The sequence below is a fragment of the Daldinia loculata genome (genome assembly GCF_022478755.1).
Source record: "Daldinia loculata strain CBS 113971 unplaced genomic scaffold F4817scaffold_71, whole genome shotgun sequence".
NCBI lineage: Eukaryota > Fungi > Ascomycota > Sordariomycetes > Xylariales > Hypoxylaceae > Daldinia > Daldinia loculata.
In genome coordinates, this window is record NW_026054925.1 from 118,946 (window position 1) to 133,738 (window position 14,793).

The following is a 14,793-nucleotide window of genomic DNA, read 5'->3' on the forward strand; positions in this document are numbered from 1 at the left end:
TATAAAAATTAAAAAAAGTTATTATAATTATTTAAAAAGTTATTTTTAAAAATTTTTTTAAAACATTATTTTTAATTATATATAATAAAGCTTTAAAATGTCGTAATTTTAAAAGTAAATAATTAAAAAATTAAAAATTTTATTAAAATAAAATTATTTTTAAGTTATATATTTTTTAATAATAATTTATATAAAAAAATACTTATTAATTATATTAAAAAATATTAATGTTTTAATGTTTAACGCTTTATTTATATTGTTAAAAATTTTAGTAAATTGTAATTTTTAACATTAATTAATTAAATTAAAAAATTCCATTGTTAATTTAATTTTTAATTGTTTTACATATAATACATAATACATTTAAATAATTTTATAAAAACAATAATTTAAACGTTATAATTAAAATGATTTTATAACTTTAATTAATGCGAAAATAATGGATTAAATTACATGTTTATACAATGTATATTTAATATTATATTATTATTAAAATATTTAAAATTTGTTTAAAATAATTTTATTAAAGTGTTTTTAAAAAGTATCACGTGTTTGTTTTTTTAAATAAACGTTATTTGATTTTATTATAATATAATAGTTAAAAAAAACGATTTAAATGTAATTTAAATTATTGGTTTTATATTAATTAAAGTTATAAAATGATATTAATTATAACGTTTATATTATTGTTTTAATAAAGTTATTTAAATGTGTTATTTATACGTAAATGTATAAAACAATTAAACATTAAATTAACAATTAAATTTTTAATTTAATTAACCGAATTTAAATTTTAATAATATTTATTTAATGTTATCATTTTAATTAATGATTAATATTATATTTTATTATAATTTTTTAATTTTATCCGTTACATGTATTTTATTTTAACATGTTTTAATTATTTATAAAATAAACATTATTACGATGTAATTGTAAAAACGTACGCATGGTGTTAATTATAATTAACGGTATTTAATCGTTTATTTTATACTTTTTTTAATATATTTTAACGGGAATTATAAAAATATGTTATTAAATTAACATTTATTTATTATAAACATGTTAATATATTAAATTAAATGTATTGTTACGCATTTTACTTTTTAATTATAAAAACATTTAATTATAAATTTATAAAATTACGTATTACGATAAATTTTTGTTTGTTATTACGGTATATCTCGTGTTTACCGTATAAAATATATAATTATTTTAGTTAAAAAATATAACCATAAAAAGTTATAAAAAATTACAAGTGTTATTTACCAGTAAAAGTTATAATATAACGATTTTAAATGGTTTCGGTAATTATAATAACTTTAAACATTTAAAACCATTAAAAACCTATTATAATAATAAAAATAATTTATCGTAAAAATAAATTACTTTTATATTTAACAAATAATAAAAAAATGACGTAATTATATTTTTTTATTTAATTAATACGTTTATTTTCGCTTTTAAGTTTTTAAGTACATAAAACCGAAATGGATTTTTTATTTTTTTTTTATTAATATTTAAAGCTATCGGTACATTAAATAATTCTAATTTTAATATGCCGAAACCAACGATCAAGGGACTACTTTTAAAGGAAGGTTACCGCTAACACTTTTTTATTTTGGAAACTCGGGCTCTTAACTCCTAACCCCGCCACCACCGAATAAACCTCCATGCAATAACTACGGGGGCATAGATGAGCTTCACTTACAACGGTATAAATAATACTGGTATCATTCGATAAAGATCTACGATAGGGCTGGTGATTTTCCGCCATATTCTGTAGAAAGATGTTCAGTTCCTCTTATTCGTCAGATGTCGGTATGCTGGTAAGTCCGTAGCATCCAGCTCTATACCCCGTCGCTCCCGCTATATTCAATTTCTCCACACCCGGATTGTACCCAAAGACCTTGTCCCGGGAACCTATCAGATTCAGTTTGGTATGTGAAGCCAAAATCACACGCCGGACCACCGTCCGGGGCGCCGACGTAGTATAGCCCGCAGAATCCCGAGATTCCTGCCATCATGCCGACACATCCATCATTATCCTGGCAGAGCTGACAACAAACACCGGGATCATTGTACCTCTCATCGGGAATATAAGTAACCGTAATATTTTTCGCATATTTTCCCGACACTATGCCGAACTCTCCAATACCCTTGATGACATTCGTCGGCGCACATTTAGCAGCAAACGTCGTAGTAGTTGAAGCCTCACACGCTATGCTGGTGGTTACGACGCTCGTCGCAACTCGGTACGTTGTTGTGACGCTTGTGACCGTACTTTCAAATGTCGTAAAGGTGTAATACGAGGCAGTGGCCGTGATAGTCGTGGTGGGAGCGAATACTGTACTCGTAGGCGTCACTGTCACCGTTGTCACTCCGGACGTCGCTATTGGGACCAGATACGTGAACCACGTCACCCCGGTCCTGCATACGACCTGCGAAGGATACGAAACCGGCTCAGTAGTTACTTGACCCGAGACAGGAATATAACTACCGCTGTACTCTGTCACGGTGGACGGAGTCACATCGTTAGTACAGATTGTAGTGGGCCATGAGGCAGTAGCGACTGTCGATTGAGCCCCACGCCAAAGGGTTGTCGTGGGTACAGTAATTGTTGACTCAGACCAGGTCCAAGAGGTTTGCGTAAGTACCGTTGTCGTAACAGCGTCGGCGGTAACCGTGGAAGATGAAGGAACCGTTACCACTTCATTTGTGATCAGCGAAGAGACAGTACTGGTAGTTGTCGAAGTTGGAAGAGACATCGGTACTGTCCCGCCACTACCCCATGTCGTCGAGCATTGTCCTTCAGTCTTGAAGGAATAGCTAGTTTCCGTAGACGCCCGAACAAGCGTCCCGCAAATGGTAACAAAACATATGAATCGACTTAGCATGGCGAAAGTGATACCAACCTCGTCGGCTAGTTGGTAATGAGCTGAAGAGCGACTCTATTATAGCCTCGCGAAGAGTAGATGGTGAGTTAGGTGTTGGGACCGTATTTATAAAGGCATCAGCGCTTCCTTTCTATACCCATCCTCATCACCTGCAGGAAATGGTAGCAATGTGAGCGGGTGATCGTCGTGCATCATGGTTCATCACTCAGCAGCTGCAGTAATGACCAAGGAAACTCTCCAAGCTTTGTCAGCTGCTATGAAAAAAAAAACACGGTACGACTCGAAATAATGGACAGGCCTAGAACTGATCCCTCACAGTAACCAGTCCGGTTAGGTTTCCGGTACCGACGTCAGATCGTATACATGATGTTAATTAGAGAGAAAAAGGCAGGAGGAATTACAACAATGAACCAATCGCAGTATCGTACTAGAAGGGAATTAAGTAACCCGCATATAAGCATGACAGCCGAGGTAACGATCTTAGAGTGGCACACCTTGTTAATAAACCACTAATAATGCACGAGACCATATAAAGCCTTAGGTTTAATGCGTCCGATAGGATGGCGTAAGCAACTGCTACATCGGCTCTCCGAGTGAACTGCTTCGGTCGGTATTATTCCCAATTCGCCAGGTCGTACCTACATAGCTTACCTGGGTACACATTTTAATTAGTACGCGTTGAATAACAAGTGAATACGGGATAAATATTCTAAAGGCCTCGGTTAATCATAGATATATCGCAAATATATATCGTAACTAGTAGTAGACAAGTATTAAGAAAGCTCTTTCGTATCTAGCTCGCACTCGATGAGACTTTCGACTCTGTTATCGACAGTCTACTATGATATTCAGGGTTAGGATTATACTTGGATGGAATAAGTGTATGATATCTTACAATGTTGCAGATACGTAGTCCAGACGCCCCGAGTAGATCTTCCCACTCATGCTTTGTTCTCTCTCTAGATGAGAAGCCAGTCATCATAATAATATCCAGAGCTGTAGCTTCCCAGTACGCATGGCGTGGCGGGATTACGTTTTCATTGATGAGGAACTTGCTGTATCCTGGTTCCATAGACTTAGAAAGTTGAGTTAGAATTTCTACGCATTGCTCATCAGGCCAGTCGTGTAAGATGGAGTGCATGTAATAGGCCCTACTGCCTAAATAGAAAACCCCGGGAAGTTAGTGATAGTTAAACACGACACATGATTGCCGGGTTGGTTACCTACCTCTAATAGGTTGTTCGTCAAAGAAATTGTGCTCCATCTGCTCTATTCGCTCATCCAGAGTATTGATTTGTTGAAGTACAGCTGGCAAATCTTGTAATACAAGACGGCCGGGTACAGACGGATGCTTAGTTAGAAACTCCTCCATATCATGCCCAATCGAACCCCCAATATCGACCAAGAACACGGCTTCCTTACGCGGGTCTGCCCCATCGACGAGCTTCTCCTGAACTGGGAAGAATTGGGGGTCCATCCAACTTGCTCGCCCCTGACGATATGCGGCCATATGAAGGTTGAACAGATCGCCGTAGGGAGGATTGGCTTGAAGATGCTCAAACAAGTTCTTATCTGTGTCATAGGCATATTGGAAAGGCCCGGACAGCATGTTGTTAGGAACCTCATACCCAGCCTTTTTTATATACTCGTGGAATTTGATATTCGAAGCGAGGATACCACCCGACCTTTAGTTCATATTAATAAGTTGCCCGATCCTAGATTCGAAAGAGAATTCTTACAATAGAGGGTAGCCAGCACTGATTATAGGTATGCAGAGGGATATTGTAAAGTTCGTTGGCGCGTACTCGTCGGCACCAGTCTCTTCCACATATCCCATGGCACTAAGGTGACGGAGGAACCGGGCTAAGTAGGTCAGCTCAGAACATGTATAATATGCTATCAGGTACACCTACCTACGAGAGTAGGATCGGCACCGACAGCGCGGGCAAGCTCGGCAGCCGTTCTACTACTGCCACCATCTTTAACCATGGCCTCGAACAATCCCAAATCAACACCAGTCGTAATGTGTCATGAGGTGGAACGAAACAGTATGGAAACAACTTCGTTGTTCCGCAAGGAACTCTAAACTACCTATGAAGATCTATCGTCTATACATACTGAATAGTTCCTTTGTTCTAGATGTCTCATCTAGAATCCTGACATAATGGCAGTCATAGCAGAAGGCTAAGCAATATAATCAATATCATCCTCTTCCTAAGCGTGAGGGGTTGTATACCTGTGCCCAGCAATGCTTTATCATCGTCTCACGCGGAGTTTCTAGAGCTCTTACTAAGCGTCTAGCAGCTTCTGCTAGTTCGAGTCTTACATTATTATCACCAAGAGAAGTGGAGGTTGCTAGTTTGTTGATTTTCTCCACGTGCGTGCCGACGCTGGCGATGTCGCACGGCTTCAATGCTATGCTGAGATCCAATGGTTGTATATCTAGGCGGGAATTCCCTTTTGAATGTTGTTCGTCGGACATTGTCAGGCGTAGTGCGGCGGGTTTAATACTAGACGAAATGTGGTAGATGAAGTAAATAAAGAAAAAGGCAGGAGGTTAAGTTGTAATATTAACATAAACCCTTAGTTATAGATCAATATAAAAATATAAAAATATAGGGATGTAATTTATTTTTAAAATATTACTTCCGACTTTGCTTACCTATTAACGTATCCCTTAACGTAACTTGCCCACTTCACACTGACGTATGACCTTGAGGGGGGGTAGTATTCTGCATTAAGATCGAAAATACTTACCGATCATCCCTCGATCGACACGAGCAAAGCGCGATATGAATGATAATTACATACACGAAAGCACACTCTTGGGCGTCGTCATACATCAATTAAGCCAATAACGTGTTCCCACAAGGTGGTAATCCTACATTAATTATCAAGTACTTGCATATGACATCTTGCCTTTGCTTATCTTCAACGAGACCGTAACCTTACAATTCGTCCTTGTTAAGTAGTTGGAGGTAATAAGACCGCAGTTCCCATATTACGATAATATGATGGGGTAGACCTAGAAGGTATAGAAACAACTTTGTCATTCCGCCGAGAATCCTGGCCTGAGATATGGACGCCGGTGACAACTGATACAAGGTGAGAAAATATTTTGATTTGAATATCGCATCCTGAAATTACTTGGGAATGCCGCCAAGTCGATGTCTACGCACCACGCCTCTTAGATATTGAAGTTTTATGAGTTCAGTAGCGCACGGAAAGGAGTGGTTTATCACAAGGCTAAATTCCGATATATGGAAATAAAAAGGGGTTTCCTAAGAAGCTCTGCCCTAACTATGGAAGCTCGTGGCTAAGGTACATACTGAAATCATCTTTTCCCTTTTACGTTGCGTTCATAATCTCAAAATCATTCCAGGTTTTCGACTTCGTGGCCAGCATAGCATGCAGCAAACCAAACCCGTAAGTGATATCGTATAGTAAGCCGGTCGGGGATTTCTCATGTCTATTGTTACTTATCGATGGTGCCCAACGTATGGCCAAAACGAATCAATATCGACTCGCCCCGCAACGCTGTCGCGGTCATCGCCATCGTCGCCCCATTTGCCTTTTAGGCGGATATATTCTCTTCGACTGTCACGAAATGATTTCACAGCTTCGGCAGCCTCATTATACGTATAATCACGTCGTAGGTAATATAAAAGCATCTGGGAGTGATCCCATAGGCGCATCCAACGCTTGTTAGGCATGAGGTCAGGCTCGCGCCCTTCTTTTATCTCCTCATTCCACGCTTTGAGATCTTTTTCCTCCCTTACGGTAAAAGGGCGGTAGGTACAAGGAAGATTCCAGAGGACGAACCGGTCGAGTCCTTCATCTCCCGGCGCAGCTCCGTGGAGCAGAGTATGGTATGCTTGGCCCCTGTTGAGGTGCTCCTCGATTACCTCCCTGATAGAGCCTCCATGGCCAAGATCCGGCCCCGGACTAAGAATAAAGAGACATAAGTGATTCCGGTCTTGCCGAATCTCGCTTGTCGTATCTACAATGACTGCCTGGACGAGGATTGTGTTATTTACGGAGCGGGGTTCCCAGTCACCCGCTAATGCATTGCTGCCATATTCGAGAGGTTGAAGGATACTAGCACGGCTCTTGGAGCATCTAACACAAGAATAGCCATGGCCTTCTAATTGGGCCAAAGAGGCAGATTTAGTTGACCTTCTTGTAAACGAGCGGTTGGCCGTCCTGCGGCGGTACTTGGAAAACCACGCTTCCGTCTCCGTTTGTTTCTGATGGATGAATGCTTCGTATCTTTTACGCCCTTTTCCGCCCGACCTTAAATACTGGGCGAGAGATATGAGCTTCGATGGCTTCGAAGGCTTGTTGCGAACGCATTTGGAGTATTCTTCGACTATCTGACCGATTTGAGAATGGTCTTGCAGGCTAAAAGTAAAGAAAAACGACTGCAGCTCTTTGTCCTTTTGTGCGGTACTCGGGCGTATCGACATAAGAGTGCTTGAAATCGACGCTTGGAGGTTTTGCAAGGCAGAATCCGACAAAAGGCACTCTATCGCTTCATACAGTGACGTGCTAGGACATACATTCGGTATGTTCTGCAACTGCCTAGTGCTGCGACTATCCTTAGGATGACCACATTCCTGCAGAACGTGGAAAGCCGGCTTCGAAACGGCAAAACAGGTAAGCTCCTTGACGATATCCCAAGAGGGGCTCATGAAGCAAGAATATTCGATGATGACATATACTTCGACGTCAGATGCGGTAGAGAAAGGAGAATCGGTCTTCCGCTTTTCGCCAGTCCACATGAATTCAATTTCGTCCAGGGTATGTTGAGTAGTGACGATTAGCTCGCTACAGGAATGTAATTTACCTTCCAGCTTTTTCGCATGCGTGGAACTCATGGAGAGCTCATCATCGGGCCCTTGGCTGATAATCAGTAAACTCTCTACGTTCTCTTCAGTGAGGTTCAGGCTGTTGAAGTAGTACTTCACATGCGAAGCGGATCGGAATGAGCCAATTTTAGTGTTAGGCAAACCCTCTAGCAAATCGACCTTATCCGCCAAAGGGACAGGGCTAACACCGTCTATCGGTTCTAGTTCCTCAGCGACCGTCTCCAGATCCTCTTCACGTCCGGGGTTGTCAGCTGCAGGTCCGATCCAGTCAAATACCCTATCGCGTACAGAATATATGTCGCTTTCGAAGCCTATACTGACTTCATCATAACCTTTCCCAAATGCTAAAGATTTGAGCTGCCGCAGGATAGAAGGCCGGTATATATCTCTTGCCCAATCCAAGATGTAATCAACAATGAGTATGAGCTGCAGAGCCCCGTCTTGGGTCATCAAGTCGCCACCCCACAAAGGGTGAATGTTCTAATTCGACGTAAGTACTTGGCTTCGTAAACAAAATATCAATGTCGCTTACTCACATATCGAGGTTTGTCATCCGTCTCATCTATATAGCAGCCGTACACCTTCCATTCACTTCCCCTATTGCCGAGAAACCAGACCAAGGGCTCCTCGGCAATGCATTCGGTCTTCGTCTGCAGCTGCTTCTGTAGGCTCAGAAACCTCCAGATAGGGAAGGCTGTTTGAGTCTGAATATCATAGAATCCATTTTTGCTAGATTCCGACTTGGCTTCGAGGACGAGGAAAGGGAAAATTGGCGGGTTCGTCGCTAACTTGAACGGTGTGAATTCGAAAGCTTCGGTGGCCGTGGCCATTCGAACCGCTAGTTTTGCAAGGAGGTCGTTCACCTTCTCCGTCATTTTCAACCCAAATGTGCGATCGGGTATTTTCTTCTTAGGCAGGTCTTTCAATGCGCTATCAAGCGTCACGATCTCCTCGATTCGATCATCGAAAAGCAGACTCGTACCTATCTCGTAACTAAAGGCACCGTAAGCTCAAAGCCCAGAAAGAAGCAGCGCGTTTTCATACTAGTCTCGAGGACCGGCCTCAAGGGGGCATTGGCACGGCTTGCGAACTTTTCTACGTTCTTCGAGCTCCTGAACCCATCTACTGTCGGCTTTGTAGTCGGATGCTTCGATTTCCGATCGCCAGATGCGGGCTCGGCACTGGGGACTTGTTTTATGTTAGACGAAGTCTCATCATAGAAGAAATCTGAGCAGCAATAGACACGAGACTACCATACCATGCAACCTCGACCAAGAACCTGTGCATAACATCATTCTCGAGTCCCAAACGCCATCCACTCTCTTTCGGCTGAACGTTCATAGCCAGGTCGCACGCCCTATTCACAAGCCACTGCGTCCGAGATTTAATCTGCCGCGTCCAGGGCTCCTGGATCGACCGGACGGTGACGTTTTCCGAGTAGGCATGAAACTTCGTATCGCCCAGATCACGGATATCGCCAAATCGTCTACGGTGACACTCTGGCCACTCGTCGGATGGCCTCTTGAAAGAGATACCATAACTTTTAGCAAGTCGCCGGAGCAGCCTCAGCTCATCTTCTTTATCCTCTGCCATGACAGGTGAAAAGAAACCAGTCTCCCTGAATTTGTACTAGTATCCAGCGAAAGGTTAGTCGCAATCCAATATTTCTGGACTGCAGGGAAGGATATATTACAACTTGTCCCGTCTAGTAAGAGACACCGATTTACATGAACTAGGAGTAATTTCGAGATTGAATAGCGTCGGGAATTATTTTCAGGTTAAGTCCGCATATAAACAGTTGGTGACCGAGTAGATAAGAGTGTAAAGAGCAGCAAAGGTACGAGCGAACGGAAGAGATGGGCATGTTGGAGTATATGGAAACGGCCGGGCATATTTGAGTAATGTCGGGCCGAGTTGACGTCGCAGCCGAAAGGTTTCAACGTTACCTAACAAGGCTCGGGTCAAGGTAAAGTCCAACTCTTGAAACCCTAGACTGCACATGCTGCAGTCGATTCTGCCTTGTTGTTTGGGTAAAGAGTAGCTGGTTAGCATCACCTGTGACAGCGATCTGTGACAGCGCGACTGCCAGGCGCATCTGGCCTGCTAGCCGTCCTGGCGCTACCCTCCAAAGAAAGAAGTCATGCTGTGGTGTGGTAATTAAGTGAAAGGAGATAAATGTTAACCTCGAGCGCAGACGAGTGAAAAATGGTGGAGATTGTTTATCTGTTGGTCGGATTAGGGAACGTTTTAGCGCCGCGATGTGTTACATGATCGTGTAGGCCATAGGTCAATCGTAAACCGTGTTGGCTGCGCCGTCGTAGTGTAAGATTTTAAGGTGGGTTACATAAGGTTTCCGGTTGCGGGTCTCCGGTTGCGCTAGCAAGGTGTGGCCGGGAGCCGGGCTTACGTAAACACAATAACGCTAACATATATTCTAAAGGCATTCTACGGAAGTCGCTTTTAAACGTTTTATCCATAGGCCATTTTTTGGCACCTGGATAGCCCTTATTGCCAGGTGTGTACAGGTAAGATATACAGACTTGAGCCATTCCAGCGTGGTTTGAAATTCTCCCCTATAGCGGACAAGCGACGTAGGTCTGTGAGGGATTCCGTCAGCTGGAGTGGATCTTTAGACCGATTGCTTTCGAACGAGTTGAAGACAATGGCCATAGTCTAAGTCATGTATGATGAAGCGAGAAAATATCGCGCCATCCTACTGACGACCTCGCCAAATCGGCACAATGACCTACCATAACGCACCGGGCAGCCTTTCCCACGGCAGATACTCTGAGAGAAGGTCATCCCCCGCCTATACTGGAAACCTGCGGATTGTAAATTGGCAGATACCGTATTGTTCTTCGTCGACAATCGTGTTGCGCAAAGCGACAAACATCCGCAACACGATCGCTCACATCCTGAAGCTCGCTGTTAAAAATCCGTTTACCGACTTTGAAACGTATCGATCAAGGTCACCTCGTCTAGCCACGGACTCTCTTTGATCGTACCGAAATAAACGTCACCAAACGAGCGCCGTGTAGCCTCGATCTAAAAGGCGCCTTCGCAATGACGATCCTCGCAATATCTGTCACGGAAAGGGGGTAACCGGCCGACGCTAACATCTTCCTAGATATCAAGGGACAAGTGGCATATTCCAAGGCGCGTGATATCAAAACCCGGAAAGCCGAATGCCACCGCCTGAGTTCCGTGTTGCGTAGCACGATACTACGTGTTAGCTCAGTAAGTTGGCTACGGTCACATCGTAGCGTCGACGGAATGAATCGATACGGCGAGAATTGTAGATATACTTTGTAAAAGCCTGATCAATCTCCAAGTTTCCATTCAGCGGTATCGAGAATTGGAACGGGAAAATGTAAGACCAGAAAGATAAGTGGACAAGCACTCAAACATCGCATTTTGTACCGCATAGCCCAATTAAAGTAATCGGATAAATCGTAGGCCTTTGTAGGCTTCTCACATTCTCATAGGCCTTACCGATCTGTTATATAGATCCTTATCGAACAAGACATCATTTGCGTCCTGGGCAGCGTACAATCCCTAGATACTCGCACCACGCCCAAGTAGCGTGATGGCTGCGTTGCGGAAAAGTGCTGGACTTGAAGACATCCTAGTATTCGATACCTGTCTGCTTGACCCCAACAGCCGTGTATGACATAGAGGCTTTGGGTTTTGTCAGGACGAATTGCTAACGTCTCGCCGCTTACCAAGATAGTTCTGAGAATTGGCTGCAGATATGCTGAGAGCTCCTTCGGGGGTATCCATCTGGACGGCTGTGACTCTTCTAGACTACAGCTACTAGGTGCTTCTCAGTTCTCTCAATAGATGTCATTGCCCGGAGAACAGCTGGACAGGAGTTTACAACTTTCTCGGTTTCGGCAAGTTCCACGCCCTAGCCGCTGACCTTGACCTGATCGTCACGACGTCCGGTGTACTCGAGACTACCATCAAGGTTATACTTGGCGAGATTCCCAGCGCCGTACATTCATCGTAGTCTTATTGATGGATAGCCCTTTCGCAATGGAGACTATCGTGGATGGGATATGAAATAAGCCGCGGTTTAGTTGTAATTGTTTTAATTGCCTAATGCCACACCTGGATTTTACCACGATCTCCCTTACGCCCACGATTGTCACTAATTTATCGACGTCATTTCCAAGCGAAAAGGCGCTGGAAAGAAGCTTCCAGATGCTTTCTGCATATCGCGAAGTCTGTATCAGTTCTGCTATGGTGCCGACGCAAGCTGTTTCGCTTGGCCCTAGGCATTGCAAAGAGACCATGACCTGACCGATTTCACCAACTCGGGGTTAAAGGGCTCGCCTATCGACATAGGCACCTGTACGCTTGGCGCTTGCTCGGTTATAGACATACTGAGCGCAGTTGGAGTGAAAATGGCGCGGTTCACTGGATGAACTCGGCGATGAATGATTCACCAGCCTCTTCAGAAGGGACATAACACAGCCGCCGAACATCAGTACGACAGATGCTTCGGCGATACTCATAAGAGACAAGTTGAAGCATTCGCACATTAGTGCTCTAGCTCATATCTCGATAGCTTCGAGCGAAGACACTGAATTGCCATTTGTTACTCTGGGATTCTTGTGTTATTGATGGCAAGAATTATCACACGGATAATAATGCTAAAAAATTATTAGTTAAAAAAGATAATTAATAAGAAATATAAGATAATTATTTTAAGATTTATTAAATGATGGTTATATAATGATTAAAAAAAAAGTTTTTTTTTTATAATAAAAAAAAAACACACGTATATAAATAAACCATGTTTTCGGCATGGTTTTATAAATAGTTTTTTTTTTTAAACATCATTAATACACCAGTTTTAACATTATTGTTATTTTAATTATTTTATTTATTATTTTATTATACGTACGTATTTATTAACATTAAATAAAAAATATTATATAATTATATAATTATATATAAATAAAGTTAATATATTAATAAAGATTTAATTAAATTGAAAAATACGTATTTTAAATTATTTATAAATAAATTAAAAAATTTTTTAAAAAAAAAAAAAATTTAAAATTTTTAAAATTTTAAAAAATTATTAATTATTTTAATTATATTTTAAACTTTTTATAGTTTTTATTATAAAAATTTTTTTATTATTTTAAAAAAATTTAACATTTTAAAATAACATGTATATTTTAAATTATTATTTATTTTATTTTATATTAAAATTTTAAATTAAAGTTTAATAAAATTTAAAAAAAACTTTTTATTATTTTTTTTTATTAATAATTTTTTTTTATTTTAATTACTTTTTTTTTATTATTATTATTTATTAAAAAAAAAACTCAATTAAAATATTTGTTTATATTAAATTTTATACTTTTAAAAATTATTTTTTTATTATTTTATAAACGTATAATTAAACCAATTTTTAATTAAAACCTTTTTAAAAAGTATTTTTAAAATAAATATTAAAAATATTTTTTAATTTAATTTAATATTTATTATAAAGTTAAAATTAAAAGATATTATTATTAAAAAATGATGTTTTAAAAAACTTAAAACATTAAATTATTATAATAAAACTTTATTTATATATATAAAAAAATAAAAGTTTTAACTTAAATATTAAGTTATAATGTTATTTAATAAACCGTTAAATAACATCGTAACGCATGTCACGGCCGTAACAATATTTTAAAATTATTTTTAATTTAAACTAATAATATAAATTTAATATATTTTAATAATAATTATATTTTTATTTTATATAAATTATAAAATTATAAAATAATTATATAAAATATATTTAAAATTAATATTATTAATATTATTATTATTAATTTATTTAATTAATTAATTTAATTATATAAATAAATAATTAAAATTTATAAATTTTTTTAATTTTTTATATGTTTAATAAATAAAAATTATAAAAATAATTAAAATTAATTTAATTAATAATATTAAACTTTATAAATATATTAAATTAATATAATAGTTTTAATTAAATAAATTATTTAATTTAAATAATAAATTAAATAATTTAATTTAATATTTTTTTAAAAAATTTAAAAAATAATTATATATTTTTTTTATAATAATAAAATATAATAAATAATAATTATTAAATTAAAAAATACCGTTTAAAAATAATATAATGTTTTTTTAAACTTTTAAATTTAATAAAAAAAATAATTTTTTCGAAAAAATATTGCGTTTAAACTTTTTTAATTAATAAGGTAATTGATAAAGTAATTGATAAAGTAATTGATAAAGTAAATGATAAGTAAATGATAAAGTAATTAATAAGAAATTATATGTGTTTATGTAAAAAATACCCGGAAATTAATAAAACCATTAATAAAACCTTGATAAATTAATAAAACTTAATATTTATAAATTTAATTAACCGTACCTTGCATTGCCCCCGCACCATCCGAGTGTTTTTATTAAATGCATCTTTTTTAACTTTTACATTTTAAAATTGATTGATTAAATGTATTGCTTTTAACTTTTACACCGGTAATGTGTTTTAATTAAATACATTTGTTTAACGCTTTTAACTGTTAACTTTATAACATTTAACTTTATAACTTTTAGTTTTACAGCCATATGCTTACATAATCAACCAAAATGACAATAACCTTACAAGTGGTTAATTTGAAAAATGACCGATATTTAAAAAAAAAAAAAAATTTTAAAAAAATAATAAAAAATAATATAAAATAAATAAAAATAATAATGAAAAATAATAAAAAAAAAAAAAAAATTAATAAAAAAAAAAAAAAATAAAAAAAAAAAAATATAATAAAAAAAAAATAAAAAAAATAAAAATAAAAAATTAAAAAATTTAAAAAAAATAAAAAAAAAGTTTTTTTTTTTACAGGGTAACCGCCTCTGGGACTTAGAAGTTTGAGCGGTTTTTTCGGAAAGATTTAACGGACAGTTTTTTTTTTTTTTTTTTTTTTTTTTTTTTTGGCCGCCCTGTTTTGGGGGCGGATGGCCGTGTGGGGGTTTGCTGCCGTAAGAGG

At 37.8% G+C, this 14,793-nt stretch overlaps 3 protein-coding genes across 3 annotated transcripts; all 3 read right to left on the bottom strand.

Moving 5' to 3' along the window:
* Window positions 1-1,491: 1,491 nt before the first annotated feature.
* Window positions 1,492-3,474, bottom strand: F4817DRAFT_350761 (uncharacterized protein). The gene has a single exon (XM_049304974.1). It carries the CDS (start codon window positions 2,895-2,897, stop codon window positions 1,851-1,853), a length of 1,047 nt encoding a protein of 348 aa, XP_049154944.1. The 5' UTR covers window positions 2,898-3,474; the 3' UTR covers window positions 1,492-1,850.
* A 196-nt stretch (window positions 3,475-3,670) lies between these two features.
* F4817DRAFT_361696 (putative O-methyltransferase) lies at window positions 3,671-5,379 on the bottom strand (the record flags this gene model as incomplete). The annotated part of the gene is made up of 6 exons (XM_049306441.1): window positions 3,671-3,733; window positions 3,793-4,055; window positions 4,125-4,582; window positions 4,637-4,760; window positions 4,811-4,889; window positions 5,134-5,379. 6 exons carry the CDS (start codon window positions 5,377-5,379, stop codon window positions 3,671-3,673), a joined length of 1,233 nt encoding a protein of 410 aa, XP_049154945.1.
* A 551-nt stretch (window positions 5,380-5,930) lies between these two features.
* F4817DRAFT_350764 (uncharacterized protein) lies at window positions 5,931-10,092 on the bottom strand. The gene is made up of 5 exons (XM_049304975.1): window positions 9,459-10,092; window positions 9,024-9,394; window positions 8,810-8,953; window positions 8,302-8,758; window positions 5,931-8,245 (listed from the first exon to the last, which is right to left on the bottom strand). Exons 2-5 carry the CDS (start codon window positions 9,356-9,358, stop codon window positions 6,377-6,379), a joined length of 2,805 nt encoding a protein of 934 aa, XP_049154946.1. The 5' UTR covers window positions 9,359-9,394; window positions 9,459-10,092; the 3' UTR covers window positions 5,931-6,376.
* Between the last annotated feature and the right edge of the window lie 4,701 nt (window positions 10,093-14,793).